At 40.6% G+C, this 17,915-nt stretch overlaps 1 protein-coding gene across 1 annotated transcript; it reads right to left on the bottom strand.

Annotated features, from left to right (window-relative positions):
• Positions 1 to 3,218: 3,218 nt before the first annotated feature.
• On the bottom strand, positions 3,219 to 14,791 carry tmem170b (transmembrane protein 170B). The gene is given in 4 exon segments (XM_027144445.2): positions 3,219 to 5,882; positions 6,078 to 6,248; positions 14,254 to 14,370; positions 14,373 to 14,791. Coding segments are annotated over 4 exon segments (468 nt in total). The 5' UTR covers positions 14,422 to 14,791; the 3' UTR covers positions 3,219 to 5,751.
• Between the last annotated feature and the right edge of the window lie 3,124 nt (positions 14,792 to 17,915).

The raw sequence follows: 17,915 nt of genomic DNA, 5'->3' as shown, positions 1-17,915 counted from the left end.
GTCCGGTTCCTCTCAAGGTTTCTTCCTTTACCAATTTAAGGCAGTTTTTCCTTGCCACTGCTGCCCGAGTCACCTCAGACTTGCTCATAGGGGAATAAATACATACACATTGTGAACTATATACATCTAATAATAATCTAGAATTTTTATTATATTAATTCTTTATTCTTCCTTATGTTTACCTTCTGCTCTGTTTGTTCTGTAAAGCTGCTTTGAGACAATGTCTATTGTAAAAAGCACTATACAAATAAACCTGAATTGAACTGTATTGAATTGTGATGAATACTGAACTGTGATTAGTAGTGAACTGTACTGAACTATAATCTAACAAATCTACCATATCTAACACATCTACTCATATCACACACATGCCCCATCTAATCCATCTTCCCCATCTAACAGATCTAACACATCTCACACATCCAACCCATCTACCCCATCTAACACATACCACATCTAACCCATCTAACAAATCCACCACATCTAACACATGTACCCCATCTAACCCATCTATCACATGTAACATGTAGTTTAAGTCTTTGGTTGTTTTAATTGTGATTTTGGCTCACATTTAACAAAAGCCCACTAATTCACTCTCAAAAATGAGAATACTTCAGTTCAGCGTGACATGGAGGTGATCAGTCTGTGGCACTGCTGAGGTAGTATGGAAGCCCAGGTCTCTGACAGTGGCCTTCAGATCACCTTCAGATCATTTTTTTGGTCTTGTTTCTCATTTTCCTCTTGGCAATAGCTCATAGATTCTCTATGGGGTTCAGGTCTGGTGAGTTTGCTGGCCAGTCAAATATACCAACACCACGGTCACTTAACCAACTTTTGGTGCTATTGGCAGTGTGGGCAGGTGCCAACAGTGCAGTTCTTCTCCTTAGCCCAGCTAAGACACCTCTAACATTTGTCTGTGGTTTAACGAGGAATATCACAACTGTAGCCAAATTCATTGATGCCTTGTCCCCAGCCTCAGTCCATTCCTTGTGAAATTCACCCAAATTCTTGAATGGATTTTGCTTGACAAGCCTCTAAAGGCTGTGGTTCTCTCCATTGGTTGTGCATCTTTTTTTTCTTCCACACTTTTTCCTTCCACTCAACTTTCTGTTAACATGCTTGGGTACAGCACTCTGTGAACAGCTTCTTTGGCAATGAATGTTTGTAGCTTACCTTCCTTGTGAGGGGTTAATGATTGTCTTCTGGACAACTGACAGATCAGCCTCATGATTGTGTAGACTAGTGAACCAAATTGAGAGACCATTTTGATGGCTCAGGAAACCTTTGCAGATGTTTTGAGTTGATTAGCTGATTGACATGTCACCATGATCAAATTTTTTGAGTTTGTCGGTTTTTGCTAAATGTGAGCCAAAGTCATCACAATTAATGTAAAAAAAAAAATAAATAAACTTGTGTGGTTTTTATTGATGTTCTGCTTCATCAGCGATGTCAACCAGACTGTCTTTGTGTTGGTGAATGGCTGGGACACCAGCGCTCTCTGGTGGATCAGTGAGAGTTTCTCCTCTTCTTATATATCTATACTGTGGCATATTTTATTTATTTCATTAAATCAGTACTTAGTTAAATTGATTATATATTAAGGGATTACTACATTTAACTTCAGGTTTTATTTACATAATAATTACTAATCTCTGGCAGTGGACCTGCCTGATAAAAATATTTTTTTACAGATTCTAAAATTCATTCATTCATTTTCTACCGCTTATCCGAACTTCTCGGGTCACGGGGAGTTGCCTGTGATGAGATGACACTGAAATGATGCTCAGCTGGGTTCAAGATCCCAGTATGTGGCATAAAACATTCCCCAAATCATTACACTATTATAATCCTGAACTACTGATCACAGGGCAGGTTCAGGGTCCACGGGCCTCAGATTCAGCCTATACTGTCCATTCATGTCTATTGTCGGTGTATGTTATACATGCAATAAATCCTTCTTGTGCTTTACAGCTGAAAGTACTTACAAAATGTTCTCTTCGGCAGACCAAAAGGCGGGACACCCCAACAGGCGCCTGTACTGATGGGCGCGGATCACACATTGTTCCAAATACCTTAACTTGAAACAATGGAATTTAAAGGCTGGGGCTACTTTCTAAGTTCTCCTAAAAATAGTGCACGGCTGTAATGGAGAGCTCTGGCTCAACGTTCATGTGACATGTAAGATAGAAAGCAGTAAATAGCGTCACTCATTTAAAGATTATTAGATATACTTTCTGGTATGAAGTTGTTTTCTCTTGTTATAATTTTCCAGGTTAAAGAGCGTCACTCTGTTTGCTGGAGCTCTTTAACCATAAAGGGTTTCCTGAGGAGGAAACTAGAGACAATGGAGCCACGTGCATTAGTCTACTAAATGATATTCGAGTGTCTCAGCAGCTTTATTACTGAGGATCCAGTGAAGGACCCAGAGCAGTTCTAGGTCAGGACACTCATTCTTATTGGTTTTATTTTATTTCATTTTTGGAGGATGCTGAATTAAAAAGACCGTGATAACTCTGACCTTTTCTTTCGTGCATAATCACATGAGACTGTTGTAAATATCCTGCTGGATGACGAGTTGTCTGTTCTATCAGACCATGTTGCAGATGATGGACCTGATCAGAGCCTTGTGTTAACTGCATCCTCAGGTCAGTAGTAAGAATCAGGCTTTGGAGATTATAGAAATACTAAAATTCTGTACTGATTATTAATAATCCTTCTCTTTCGCACTGCATTCCAGCAATAGGGGAAAAAAAGGAACTTCAGATACAGCTGATTATTTCTGTTGAATTAATTGAGTGCGAGTCTTTACTTTCTGTCAGCACCAACAAACCTGTTATCTTTATAAATACAAAAAAACTGAGCATGGATTGTCTTTAGAACAACACACACAGCTCGACCTACTGATAGTGATAAGCTTTCACAAGCAGGGAAGTTTTTTACTGTGGACGGAGAGTAAAATTTAGCTGTATTTTACAATCTATACAAAATCCTGCACAACTGTTTAGTGCTAAACCATAAAATGATGCAAGAGCTGAAATGTAATATAGAAACAGTCAGCAGTATTATAAAGAAGGCTGTTAGCTGAAAGTGTTTAATCTGTAGGTAGAGAGAAGACACGGGTACGATGTGGACCTGGTGGTAGAGCTGCTCCATGAGGAACATTAGAAGGTACATCACAGTCTGTATGTAAATGACCACGTTGTCCAAAGTTTTATTATAAATTGGATTCTTTTTTTATTTCAAATGTCAGTAGTTTATTTACAGAAAATCTTTTTTACAATAATATCCATGTTATAAACCCCAGCTGTCTGCTGATATAAAATTAAAAAAAAGAACCTTATCGTACACTATCTACATAAGCCATGTCCATGTTCTGTACAGAGTTGACTGTGGAGGATCGACCAGAATCCTTTCCATTTACACTTTCTGCATGTAGTGAAACAGATTACACAGAAACAGATGGTAACAAAACGTAAGAAAACAGTCAGACTTGTGTCTCTTTAACCCTTTAAAAAGATGCTACTGACGATGAACAATAACCATAATAATAATAAGTCTGTAATAATACTGTAGAATTTGTCTGGCCTTTCAAAATAAGTCTGCAAAAGAAGAATTTTATCAGTTCGACAGTTTACAGACATGAACCTAGAGGAGAATCAGTACAGATTTAGAGAAAGACTCATGACCAGAGATGAATGTGTCTAACTGAATCTGTGACATTCACAATTCAGTATAAATAAGAACTTGTGAGCACAACATTTATGAACAGATCTGTTTGTATAAACTGCACCTCCTTCTTTCAAGTTCTTTCAGTAAAAACAGCAGATAAATAAAGTGTTGATTTAATGATATTAAAGACATTAAACCATCAGGAACTGATGCAAGTCCCTGCAGAATTAGCAGCAAGGTGGTGCTGTAAACAAGATAATAGCATGCTCAACAGCTTTAAACTGTAGAACAGCTGTAAGAAACAGGTTTGATTTAATGTGCTGTCCTTAATGTGCTGTCCATTAGACACTGACTGCTGAAATAAAATGGGTTCATTCAGACAGATGATGGCGTTCAATCTGAAATATGTTCACATTCTGTCTTTCCCTTGAACCAAACTAACAACTAAAAGCTAAGCTTCAGGTCCAGAGCTAAAACTGGAATCAGATTATAGGTAAAACTTCACAATACTTCTTAAATGTCATAAATATGCTACAACTTTATGCAATGAAATATAAGAGTCAGCAGATTCTCAACCTGAACACCAGGAAAAAAACTCATGTGTAATGAGGTTTAACTGTATTTTTCAGAGGCGTGTGAGGAAAAATGCTGCTTTTCAACCTGATGAATGCCTTAATCTGCCCCTCGCCATTAATATGGTCTTGTAGACTGTAATTTTCTGCCTGAAGTGTTTTTTCAGCATTACAGTCATGCATTTCTTCTGCTAAGCATTTCAGGTTCAGGTTCTGCTGACTCTGATTTGACTCCTAACTTCCTGTCGTGGCTCAACCTTCAGGGGACACAGCCTTGCTGACCTCAAGATCAAGGTCAATAAAGCAGTATAAAGCACAACAGGGAGGAACAGACACTTTAATTCCAGGACCATTGAGCTTCTTAGCAGAGTGAAGGTTCTAAAGTCTCCTCCATGTGTGAAGAGACAACAGGAACCTACAGGAAGCAGTGACCCAGCAGTGCACCACATTTATACTCCGCTTTATAAACCCAGTGTGCTTAAGGCCTGAGGTACAAAAGAAAAGCAAATCTACATGCAACAGAGACTCATGGGATTGATGTACAAAGAGAGATGATTATAAAGGTAATTAAAAGCTAATGTGAAAAAACACATTGATACCTCACAAACCCTACATCTAAACTTTCCTATCAGGAGCCTTAGTGTAAATAATCATGTACAAACCCTTCATCATGATTACATTAGCTGAGCTGATCAGAGCATGTAAAGAGGGTGGAAGTGATGCTGGAGCTTCAGTTATACATGTTGAAGGAGCATTTCATCTGTGAATCAAACCTCAGTAGATTCATCCTTCAATTGAAACATCTCAAATCACTGGAGTTGTCCATAATAAAGAATTAAATATGTTTGATAAACAATCAGTATATATTCAGTAATCTTGATTATCTTTGAGTAAAGTGTTAAAGTGGATTATAATAACGTGAGGTGGATCACAGCCGAGATGAACCTGCTGCACAGACGCACCTGTCAGGTGTGTTAACATTGAGAAGGTGAGTTAGACTGTATAGCCATAACATCCATACTGCTGCAAGACAGAAACATCAGACAAACAGAAAGGGTTAAATATATTCAGTCTGTAACGGGGGAGTGCGTAGGTGGTGTGTGCTGAAACATCATGCTGGTCCTCAGGTGCTGTGGATTTACTAAACACGCTGAACAATACAGGACTGACAGAAAACATTTCCCAGAAGTTGAATGCAGAAACAAACGTAGAAGGACAAACTTCTGAAGACAGTCACTATAGCTTCCTGTTATCTGTTTCCTGTCAGTCGTCGGTGCCGCGACCACCAAAGTGTAGTTTATGATCCAACAAGATGCGAGCCTATTCACAGGCTCGGACGGAGGTCCTCCTGGTGATTACAGTGAAACCTAAAACACCTTTCTTAGCATTTACTGTGGCCTGAGCTGCCAACCACAAGGCAGCTACACCATGTTCCTCCAGAAACCAAGCCACCTCCAGGAACCACAGCTCCATATCTCATGTCTCCAGCCACCTCCTCCACCAGGTCCAGTCACAGAGTAGCCAGGATGCGGGAGAAGGAGATGAGGATGGTGAGCGTGGTCTGGCCCACCCCGAACACCAGAGCCTCCAGAGGAGCCATGTCCTTCCCTGCGACACGATACACCCAGGCCACCACCGCACCTGATACCAACACCACACCGTCAAAGAGGAACATAATTAAAAACACTACTTATTCTGTCCTGAATATACCTCACATGCCTTTACTTCTAATCCCTCACCTACTTTATGAAACAGAGCTGGTAGTGAAAGGTGAGCTGAGCTAGCTAGTAAATGACATCTTCTCAGGAAATGACTCAGGCGCATGCAGGTACTTACTGGTGAGAATGCCTCCGATGATGGAGGCCAGAAAGCCGGCACTGATCAGCACCAGCGTAATGAGGCGTCCACGCTTGTGCCTCTGCAGCATCACACACATGAGCAGACCCACGGCACCGTGAACAAACAGTGATGAGAAGAGACACCACAGGAAGACCCAGTACCACATCTCTGTTACACGCACCAGAAAGGAGGAATTCAGGTAATCCACATAACTTTAAGTATGAGATAATTCATGTAATATAATCTGTAAAATTGACTATTTTTTAAACTGTTACTAATTCACAGACTCACATACTTGAGTTCATGTTTTTACAGGAAGTGAAAGTGGATGTCATTTAGTTTCCTGACTGTTTGAAAGACACAGTAATTTTTCCTCTTTTCCTCAGTAACATTAGACTCGGAGTCTGATCTACAGTCTGATTTATGATCACTGTGTGTTGATCACTTGGCTCTGAATACACACCATTATCTGAATCCCAAACCCAGAAACTACACACACACTGCCACGTTCCTGTTCTGCTGTAAGTGACAACTGGAAGCTGTAGGTAGCTGGGTTGTAGCTGGATTCCTCTCCAAAAGCCCCTGACAGACTCTGACCAAAACCTTACACTGAGACAAGATATGTCTCCAGTCTACATGTATATGTACAGCTCCGTTCTCCAGGTTTCTTCAGGAACTGTTCCAGGTGTGAAAGAGATGTAGGAGGTTGATACTGTATACCAGGTGTGTTTTGCTAAGCAGCTGTTGTTGTTGGAAGTCGTCTGGTGTAACTGTTATCTGTTGCAGCTCTTGATCTGATCTCAGTTGCCCCTGATCTTTGCCTTGACTGGGTTTGTTCTAGTTAATGTTTTGTTTAATAAATACAATATGTCCTGAATCAGTACAAATTAAAATTAAATATTAGAACAACTGGACATTCATCTTTTTTTCAAGGCTGTATTACCTGAAACAAAAACTAGGGTTGTACATCACTGTCACTGGATAAAAAACTTACAGTCCATTTAATTCAATTAAAACACTAAATATCACCAAAGCACATAAACACTACACACCGTTTATCTCTCTGTAGAGACATCAAGAGGGTGAGGCATGGCACACACACACACACACACACACACACACTTTCAACCACTCTCACTCTCACCCACTCTCACAAACTCTCATGCACTCACACTCTCACACACACTCACACACTTTCACACACACACTCACACACTTTCACACTCAAATACACTCACACACTTTCTCACACACTTACACACTTTCACACACTCTGTCCTTTAGAAAGGCTGGACAAAAGGTCCAGCCCATTCTGAGTGGGAGCACCGTGGCATCTATTGTCAGGCTTTTCTGTCACTGCAGATCAGGGGGCATTTAGAAATATAAACAGTGTGAGTTTGGCAACTATAGATCAAGTCCTCAAACGAAACCATGTCAGAATGAAGCAGCTGTACAGAGTTCCATTTCCAAGAAACTCTGACATCGTAAAGGGGGCACGATTCCAAACTTTCACCTCAAAACAGTTCAATCTGTGCTCAAAGCTGAACTATGTTGTCAAATCGTGCCCCAGTCAATCAAAACTAAACTCACTACAGAACAGTCACTAAACACTATGTAGAAAAATAGAAAACACAGGACACGAAGCTGGAGAAATAAATGTTTATTGTTCACTGTCGGCTAAATGCGTGTTGTAAAACAAAAAAAAACTGTGCATTTAGCACTTGTACAAAAAGACAACAGAAATCTCGTGCATTTACACGTAGCACTTGTAAAAACAAACAGAAATCTTATGCGTTTGCCGCTTGTGTACAGAACAGTAAGCCCATGTAAAAATAAAGTACAGAAATACACAAATCAGTGCATTACTCAGCCACAGCATCATGTCTCTGTACTGGGTCATTTTGTCTGGCCAGGAAACGGGGGAAAAAAACCCTGGCATGCCGTATCCAGGCTTGGCTTGCCTCCACACCTACTGTATGTCACCACAGGCAAGTCCCATGGCTGGCAGGAGATGTACCCTGGTGTAAGGTTGGTGTTCATATACCTTCCACTGCCATGAGGAGAAGAATTCCTCATTGGGGTTTAGGAAAGAGGAGTACGGTGGAAGGCAAAGATTGATAAAACCTTGGTTCATATTGAACCACTCTCTAACCTGGAGGGCTCTGTGAAAACTCACATTGTCCCAAACAACAACATAGATGGGATGCTCATCCTGCTGCCCTAACAGAGCATCTCACATGCGATTGAGGAAAATGAGGAGCCGGTGAGTGTTGTAGGGCCCCAGGTTGGCATGATGGTGAACAACCCCATGATTGCTGATGGCAGCACATAATGTGACATTGCCACCACGCTGCCCAGGAACACCAACAATGGCCCGATAGCCAATCACGTTACGGCCTCTCCTTCTCCTTTTGGTGAGATTAAACCCAGATTCATCCATGTACACGTATTCATGGGGTCTTTCCATTGCATCCAGTTGAAGAACCTTCTGTAGAAATATATATAGTTTTGTGAGTGATTTAGGCCTCTACAGTAAATCACTACTTAGAGTAATGAACTTTGAATGTGTCTGGATATATGCCAACCTGTACATGCTGGAATCTTTGCTCTTTGACTCTGTCTGAGTTGCGATCAGAGGGCACTCTGTATAGCTGTTTCATGCGCAGTCTGTTGAACTTGAGGACACGATCGACAGTAGAGAGGCTGACACTGTTGATAACCTCAACATTGACATGGTCCTCAATGATCTTCAGCTGAATTTCACTCAGTTTAATGGCATTGTTTTCACAGAGCATATCAACAATTAGGGTCTCTTGATGTGGGGAGAACATACTGTACCTGTCCTCCCACCCCCAGGTGGCAGTCTTTCAATTCTAAAAAAAAGAGAACATGGAGTTACAAAAAATATAGATGGAACACTAGGCCTACAGACAGTTAGACCAACCTCCATTACAATACTACAGTACATCGGTACGGTGATGTACTGACACATATATTTACTTACAGTATACTGTGGTACAATATATAGTTTGTCATACAGTAATTGCTGTCAACATTTACATACTGTACTATTTACATAATGTCAAAAAAAGGTAATTACCTGTTCTCTTCTCTTCTCTTCTCTTCTCTTCTCTTCTCTAAATGTTCGGATTATGGTGGACACAGTGACTCTACTGATGTTTGGTTGTACCCTGTGTCCAGCGTCCCTCATGCTCATACCATGGACAAGAACATGGTCAATCACAGTAGCTCTGATTTCATCAGATATTACTGTTCTTTGTCTTCGCTAACCACCTCGACCTCCTCTCACACCAACTCTTCCTCTCACACCAACTCTTCCTCTCACACCAACTCTTCCTCTCACACCAACTCTTCCTCTCACACCAACTCTTCCTCTCACACCAACTCTTCCTCTCACACCAACTCTTCCTCTCACACCAACTCTTCCTCTCACACCAACTCTTCCTCTCACACCAACTCTTCCTCTCAGACTTCTATCCATTGTAGGGTCTCACAAACCAGTGCTCTCTATGTTCCCTCACATTATTAGCCACAAGTGTGATCACTTTTGAGTTGTTGTGTTCGGTGACACTTGTGTTTAATTGTGTTTGACCTTTGTCAGCTGTGCTCACCATTATGTAGCACGAGTGCATCACAATGAAATGTGTTGGCAAGTTGTGTCTAAACAGGTGAAAAGTGCTTATGGTTTTGCCAAAAGAGTGATTGGTTCAATCAGTGGGTCCAGGCAACTGAGCATGTGTTTCAGACAATAGGGTTTAGTGTTTAGTGTTTTAGTGATCCAGCTGTCCAGCAGTCACTCTTACATTAGATACAAATAGAACTTTCCACAAACCAAAAGATGGAAAACATCCAGAAATGATCTGCCGTCTGTGATGAAGTGTTTTTCACATCATCAGTGAAGATTTAGGAGTCAGTCTGACAGCTACAGTTGACCACACCCCCAAGTCACTCACATGAGCAGTAGTACATCTCCCTGTGTGTGTGTGTGTGTGTGTGTGTGTGTGTGTGTGTGTGTGTGTGTGTGTGTGTGTGTGTGTGTGTGTGTGTGTGTGTGTGTGTGTGTGTGTGTGTGTATGTGTATGTATGTGTATGTATGTGTGTGTGTGTGTGTGTGTGTGTGTGTGTGTGTGTGTGTGTGTGTGTGTGTGAGAGACATGAAGTACGTGAAGCAGAGAGACATTGAACAGAGAGACATTGAACAGAGAGACATTGAACAGAGAGACATTGAACAGAGAGACATTGAACAGAGAGACATGAAACAGAGACATGAAACAGAGACATGAAACAGAGAGACATGAAACAGAGACATGAAACAGAGAGACATGAAACAGAGAGACATGAAACAGAGAGACATGAAACACAGAGACATGAAACAGAGAGACATGAAACAGAGAGACATAAAACAGAGACATGAAACAAGGAGACATGAAACAGAGACATGAAACAGAGAGACATGAAACAGAGAGACATGAAACAGAGACATGAAACAGAGAGACATGAAACAGAGACAAGATGAAGAGAGACATGAAGCAGAGAGACATGGAACAGAGAGACATGAAGCAGAGACATGGAACAGAGAGACATGAAACAGAGAGACATGAAACAGAGACATGAAACAGAGAGACATGAAACAGAGAGACATGAAACAGAGAGACATGAAACAGAGACATGAAACAGAGAGACATGAAGCAGAGAGACATGAAGCAGAGACATGGAACAGAGAGACATGAAACAGAGAGACATGAAACAGAGAGACATGAAACAGAGAGACATGAAACAGAGAGACATGAAACACAGAGACATGAAACAGAGAGACATGAAACAGAGAGACATGAAACAGAGACATGAAACAGAGAGACATAAAACAGGGAGACATGAAACAGAGACATGAAACAGAGAGACATCAAACAGAGACATCAAACAGAGAGACATGAAACAGAGACATGATGAAGAGAGACATGAAGCAGAGAGACATGAAACACAGAGACATGAAACAGAGACATGAAACAGAGAGACATGAAACAGAGAGACATAAAACAGGGAGACATGAAACAGAGACATGAAACAGAGAGACACCAAACAGAGACATGAAACAGAGAGACATGAAACAGAGACATGATGAAGAGAGACATGAAGCAGAGAGACATGGAACAGAGAGACATGAAGCAGAGACATGAAGCAGAGACATGAAACAGAGACATGAAACACAGGGACATGAAACAGAGAGACATGAAACAGAGACATGAAACAGAGACATGAAACAGAGAGACATGAAACAGAAAGACATGAAACAGAGAGACATGAAGCAGAGACATGGAACAGAGAGACATGAAACAGAGACATGAAACAGAGAGACATGAAACAGAGACATGAAACAGAGAGACATGAAACAGAGACATGAAACAGAGATACATGAAACAGAGACATGAAACAGAGACATGAAACAGAGAGACATGAAACAGAGACATGAAACAGAGAGACATGAAACAGAGAGATGAAACAGAGAGACATGAAACAGAGATACATGAAACAGAGACATGAAACAGAGACATGAAACAGAGAGACATGAAACAGAGACATGAAACACAGAGACATGAAGCAGAGACATGAAGCAGAGACATGGAACAGAGAGACATGAAACAGAGACATGAAACAGGGACATGAAACAGAGACATGAAACAGAGAGACATGAAACAGAGAGACATGAAACAGAGAGACATAAAACAGAGAGACATGAAACAGAGAGACATGAACAGAGAGACATGAAACAGAGAGACATGAAACAGAGACATGAAACAGAGAGACATGAAACAGAGACATGAAACAGAGACATGAAACAGAGAGACATGAAACAGAGACATGAAACAGAGAGACATGAAACAGAGACATGAAACAGAGAGACATGAAACAGAGACATGAAACAGAGAGACATGAAACAGAGAGACATCAAACAGAGACATGAAACAGAGAGACATGAAACAGAGACATGATGAAGAGAGACATGAAGCAGAGAGACATGGAACAGAGAGACATGAAACAGAGAGACATGAAACAGAGAGACATGAAGCAGAGAGACATGAAACAGAGACATGAAGCAGAGACATGGAACAGAGAGACATGAAGCAGAGACATGGAACAGAGAGACATGAAACAGAGACATGAAACAGAGACATGAAACAGAGAGACATGAAACAGAGACATGAACAGAGAGACATGAAACAGAGACATGAAACAGAGACATGAAACAGAGAGACATGAAACAGAGAGACATGAAACAGAGAGATGAAACAGAGAGACATGAAACAGAGAGACATGAAACAGAGAGATGAAACAGAGAGACATGAAACAGAGACATGAAACAGAGAGACATGAAACAGAGAGACATGAAGCAGAGAGACATGGAGCAGAGAGACATGAAGCAGAGAGACATGAAGCAGAGACATGAAGCAGAGACATGGAATAGAGAGACATGAAACAGAGAGACATGAAACAGAGACATGAAACAGAGACATGAAACAGAGACATGAAACAGAGAGACATGAAACAGTAACATGAAACAGAGAGACATGAAACAGAGACATGAAACAGAGACATGAAACAGAGAGACATGAAACAGAGAGATGAAACAGAGAGACATGAAACAGAGAGACATGAAACAGAGACATGAAACAGAGAGACATTAAACAGAGACATGAAACAGAGACATGAAACAGAGAGACATGAAACAGAGACATGAACAGAGAGACATGAAACAGAGAGACATGAAACAGAGACATGAAACAGAGACATTAAACAGAGACATGAAACAGAGACATGAAACAGAGAGACATTAAACAGAGACATGAAACAGAGAGACATGAAACAGAGACATGAAACAGAGAGACATGAAACAGAGACATGAAACAGACATGAAACAGAGAGACATGAAACAGAGAGATGAAACAGAGAGACATGAAACAGAGACATGAAACAGAGATACATGAAACAGAGACATGAAACAGAGATACATGAAACAGAGACATGAAACAGAGACATGAAACAGAGAGACATGAAACAGAGACATGAAACAGAGAGACATGAAACAGAGAGACATGAAACAGAGACATGAAGCAGAGAGACATGGAACAGAGAGACATGAAGCAGAGAGACATGAAGCAGAGACATGAAGCAGAGACATGGAACAGAGAGACATGAAACAGAGAGACATGAAACAGAGACATGAAACAGAGACATGAAACAGAGACATGAAGCAGAGAGACATGGAACAGAGAGACATGAAACAGCGAGACATGAAACAGTAACATGAAACAGAGAGACATGAAACAGAGACATGAAACAGAGACATGAAGCAGAGAGACATGGAACAGAGAGACATGAAGCAGAGAGACATGAAACAGAGACATGAAACAGAGACATGAAACAGAGAGACATTAAACAGAGAGACATTAAACAGAGAGACATGAAACAGAGACATGAAACAGAGACATGAAACAGAGAGACATGAAACAGAGAGACATTAAACAGAGACATGAAACAGAGAGACATTAAACAGAGAGACATTAAACAGAGAGACATGAAGCAGAGAGACATGAAACAGAGACATGAAACAGAGACATGAAACAGAGACATGAAACAGAGAGACATTAAACAGAGAGACATTAAACAGAGAGACATTAAACAGAGAGACATGAAACAGAGAGACATGAAACAGAGACATGAAACAGAGACATGAAACAGAGAGACATGAAACAGAGAGACATTAAACAGAGACATGAAACAGAGAGACATTAAACAGAGAGACATTAAACAGAGAGACATTAAACAGAGAGACATGAAACAGAGACATGAAACAGAGACATGAAACAGAGATACATTAAACAGAGAGACATTAAACAGAGAGACATTAAACAGAGAGACATTAAACAGAGAGACATGAAACAGAGACATGAAACAGAGACATGAAACAGAGCATCAATAGTTTTTAGAATATAAAATGACATTTTAAAATGGATGCGCGCGTGCAGCTGCCTGTGTCCGGGTCCCTAACCCGGCAGTGACTTGACGCGCCGGGAGGTAAACGGGTAGAAGGAGGGACAGGTGAGTAGACGAAGGGAACGCGTGCTGAGAGCTTTTAAGTGACAATGCCACGTACCTGTGAAGTGCTGCAGTGTGGGCACAGTGCCTTGTACCCACAGACTCAGCACCCGCTGCACGGACAGATTAATGGAATAATCCTTGCTCATGATTCTGCCACCGCCGACACCCGGCTCTTTGTCACACGGCTGAACGTGGCTTTGGCTGACAGTGACGGGCCTGACATGGGCAGCTCTACCCCCCTCTTTTACCAGCAACGCCCTGGTTTGGGCTGACTGTGTCCGGTGGCAGCGGAGAAGGAGCGTTAGTTCGTCTCTTCATAGCGGAGAGAAGCGGCGGCTGGTCGGGGGCCATGTTGGCTACACCAGCGCTACATCCTCAGTGTGACCGACAGCTCCGAGCGCTTAAAGGCGCAGTGCATGTGAAAGCGCAGAGCGGGAGGAAACATAAACTGTTATTAATCACTAACCTGTTTAATTCTCTGAGATCTGACCATCTTACTGCCCTAACCTGGTATCTGACCCTGACCCAGACACGGTGTTTCATTCAGCATTCATGTGTGTGGAGCTGCTTCTTATAAAGTCTTTCGACTGGTTTACAATAAAATAAAAAAGATTTGTTTGGACTATTAAACTGACCAATGAATAAAAATATATCTCCACCTAATCCCACACACTCCATTATCGTCACCTAATTGTGCAGTATGTATGAAGACGAACTGTTATTAATTCTCCATGATTGTGATGAACCAAGAAAGGTGTCATTAACATCCAAGTGTCAGTGTCCTTGTCCCTCTGTGTAGGTATGTACAGTACAAATGATAACATACAGTAATGAATATACTGTATAAAATAATAATGTAAATAATAATAATGTAGTATAATGACATTATAACAATATAATTAGTACAGTAGTATAGTGACAGTATAACAGTATAATAATATAATAATAGTACAGTAGTATAGTGACAGTATAACAGTATAATAATATAATAATAGTACAGTAGTATAGTGACAGTATAACAGTATAATAATAGTACAGTAGTATAGTGACAGTATAACAGTATAATAATAGTACAGTAGTATAGTGACAGTATAACAGTATAATAATAGTACAGTAGTATAGTGACAGTATAACAGTATAATAATAGTACAGTAGTATAGTGACAGTATAACAGTATAATAATAGTACAGTAGTATAGTGACAGTATAACAGTATAATAATAGTACAGTAGTATAGTGACAGTATAACAATATAAAGCTAGAATGGTACATTTCCTGAAGAAAATGTGAATGGTGCTTGCACGTGGCAACCTCCCCTCATCGTGCTGAGTGTTTTGATATATGACATGTCCATGGACGTGTCACTTTTTGATCTCGCTTACTTTGGGGGCGGGGCTACACGTGACGTCGTGTGACATGACCAAAACACGCGTGAGGCAGTTCCCCTCATCGGGCTGAGTGTTTTGATATATGACATGTCCATATAGTGACAGTATAACAGTATAACAATATAAAACTAGTACATAAGTTTTCTCTTCCACACCACCAGAGGGCAACCTAATCCAGGCTTTGAATTACTTCCTGTGTTCTGACCTACCTCCTGTCCTGTCACACATCTGTGACTGAGCTTATACAGAAGATACAGAGGTTTAATGAAGATGATATAGAGATGATGTGATTGAAAAAACCTTTTTAAAAAAATGTTCAGCCTGATTTTTCAACCCAGTTCAGACAGGTAGTGAAAATCTGTCTCAGGTGATGTCTCCAATCACATATGGGCAGTGAGACAGTGTTCACACAGGAAATAAGTTAATTATGGAATTCCTGTATGAAGATTAAAGATGTTGGTATCCCAATCATATTCCTAAATGTGTGTGTCCATTTATACTGAAGCAGACTCAGTAAAGTAAACCTGGACTTGATCGACCTCAGGTGATGCACGATTACTTCACTGTTATATCCGGAATTTTAGTGTGGAGTTTAAAGTGAGTGTTTGTAAGAGCTTTACAGAGTTTAGTGGACGTTCAGAGTCTCGATCAGAAGCACGTCCTCGTGTTAGTTAGTTCACTAGTTAAGTAAGGAAGAGCACCAAAGAGAAGCTTTAGTCTTAACCACTTGCTTTGTGTCTGTGCAACTATGTAAGCTGTAAAGCCACGAGATTCCACTTTCTCATTATTAATGTTCAATATTATCAGATATTTTTATTGCCATTAGAAGTGAATCTAAATCATTTTTACTGCTGCCCTTTCTTCTTTTACCTTGATTGCTCTCTCTCTCTCTCTCTCTCTCTCTCTCTCTCTCTCTCACACACACACACACACACACACACACACACACACACACACACACACACACACACACACACACACACACACACACACAGTGACTTTATGCACAATAACACTAAGCCTTTTGTACACTATCTGGTTCGACTCTTCTTGTTGTTTTCTGGTTGACCTCCTTTGGATTTGTTAGCCTGTTGCAATAAAATCTGCCTGCATTTTAATGGATGTGTGACATTCATACATTGTTAATCTTAATGTCACCTAAACTTGTAAAAATGACAGAGCATTATCCCTTTAACTAGTTTGAAGGAATGTAACATGAATGTAAATTTGGCCCATTTATTTCCTTGGGAATGGGGGGGTTATAAACTGTATCACAGCCAGCCACTAGAGGGTGTCAGAGACATTTGAGTTTATAACATCAGGACCCATTTCCGTTCACAGTGCTGCTGTAGGACTTGTGTATGGGTGACTACTCCAGTACCTGGTTGGTCTCATATTTGTCTTTCCACATGGAATTGATTATCGCTGGAGTAAATTTAATCCAGTTCTGTTTATTGTAAATTAGGTGCAGTGTTCTTTGGTAAAGAGCCTCTAATTATCTAGTAAAAGGACAACTGCTTGCTGACATTTGCTTCTGACACAGAAAAGGGCTTTTGGTTTGTCTTCAGCTGGGACTGAAATAGAAAAGTAAAACCACATCAAACAAGTCTTCCTGACACCCACATATACATCCCCTAGGACACGAGCTTCTAGAGCCGACCCTTGGCATTACGTATGACAGTAAAGAAAACAGAAGCCTGTGATTATGTTTCTTCTGCATTGATTAGAGTGACAGTCGAGCTTGAGCAATGCCAGGCCTGGTGTGACTCACTGGATCTGAGGGATTTGTTAGCCTGAAGCTACATTTTAACAAGAAATTTGGAGATGAAGGAAATGTGCATAGACAAATAGGCAAATATAAGATAATATATAAATATGTGATGTGTTATTCGATGTGTTGTTTGCAGTATTTTTGTTTTTCCCATGAGAATTTAGTGGTTGTGTACTGCACTTGCATCAGTGACTATTTTATCAGTGGCAGCAGTTCTGTTGAACCAACAGAATCTGTTTCATCATCAAATTGCTTGCAGGAAATTTCTCATTGTGTGGAACCAGCAATCTTACAATCATGTGTTTAACAATCAAACAAAGTGCAAACTACCAGACTCTTGGGTAGTATCCCGAGTATATACTGATGGACCTGAACTCCACCTGTGTCAGCTGTCTAACTTTAGGACCATATCAAACCTCCTTGTACAGGAATCATATTGTATTCATAATGTCCGGGAATCATTACAGTATCTGGTGACTCTGACTCTAATTAAAGTGGTAAATGACCTGCTCCTGGACTGGGATTCAGAGTCACATAAACTAATCCATGTCTGTGAAGT

Source organism: Tachysurus fulvidraco, chromosome 24 (assembly GCF_022655615.1).
Source record: "Tachysurus fulvidraco isolate hzauxx_2018 chromosome 24, HZAU_PFXX_2.0, whole genome shotgun sequence".
NCBI lineage: Eukaryota > Metazoa > Chordata > Actinopteri > Siluriformes > Bagridae > Tachysurus > Tachysurus fulvidraco.
The sequence above is the reverse complement of the archived record's forward strand: the minus strand, read 5'-3'. Positions and strand labels throughout refer to the sequence as shown.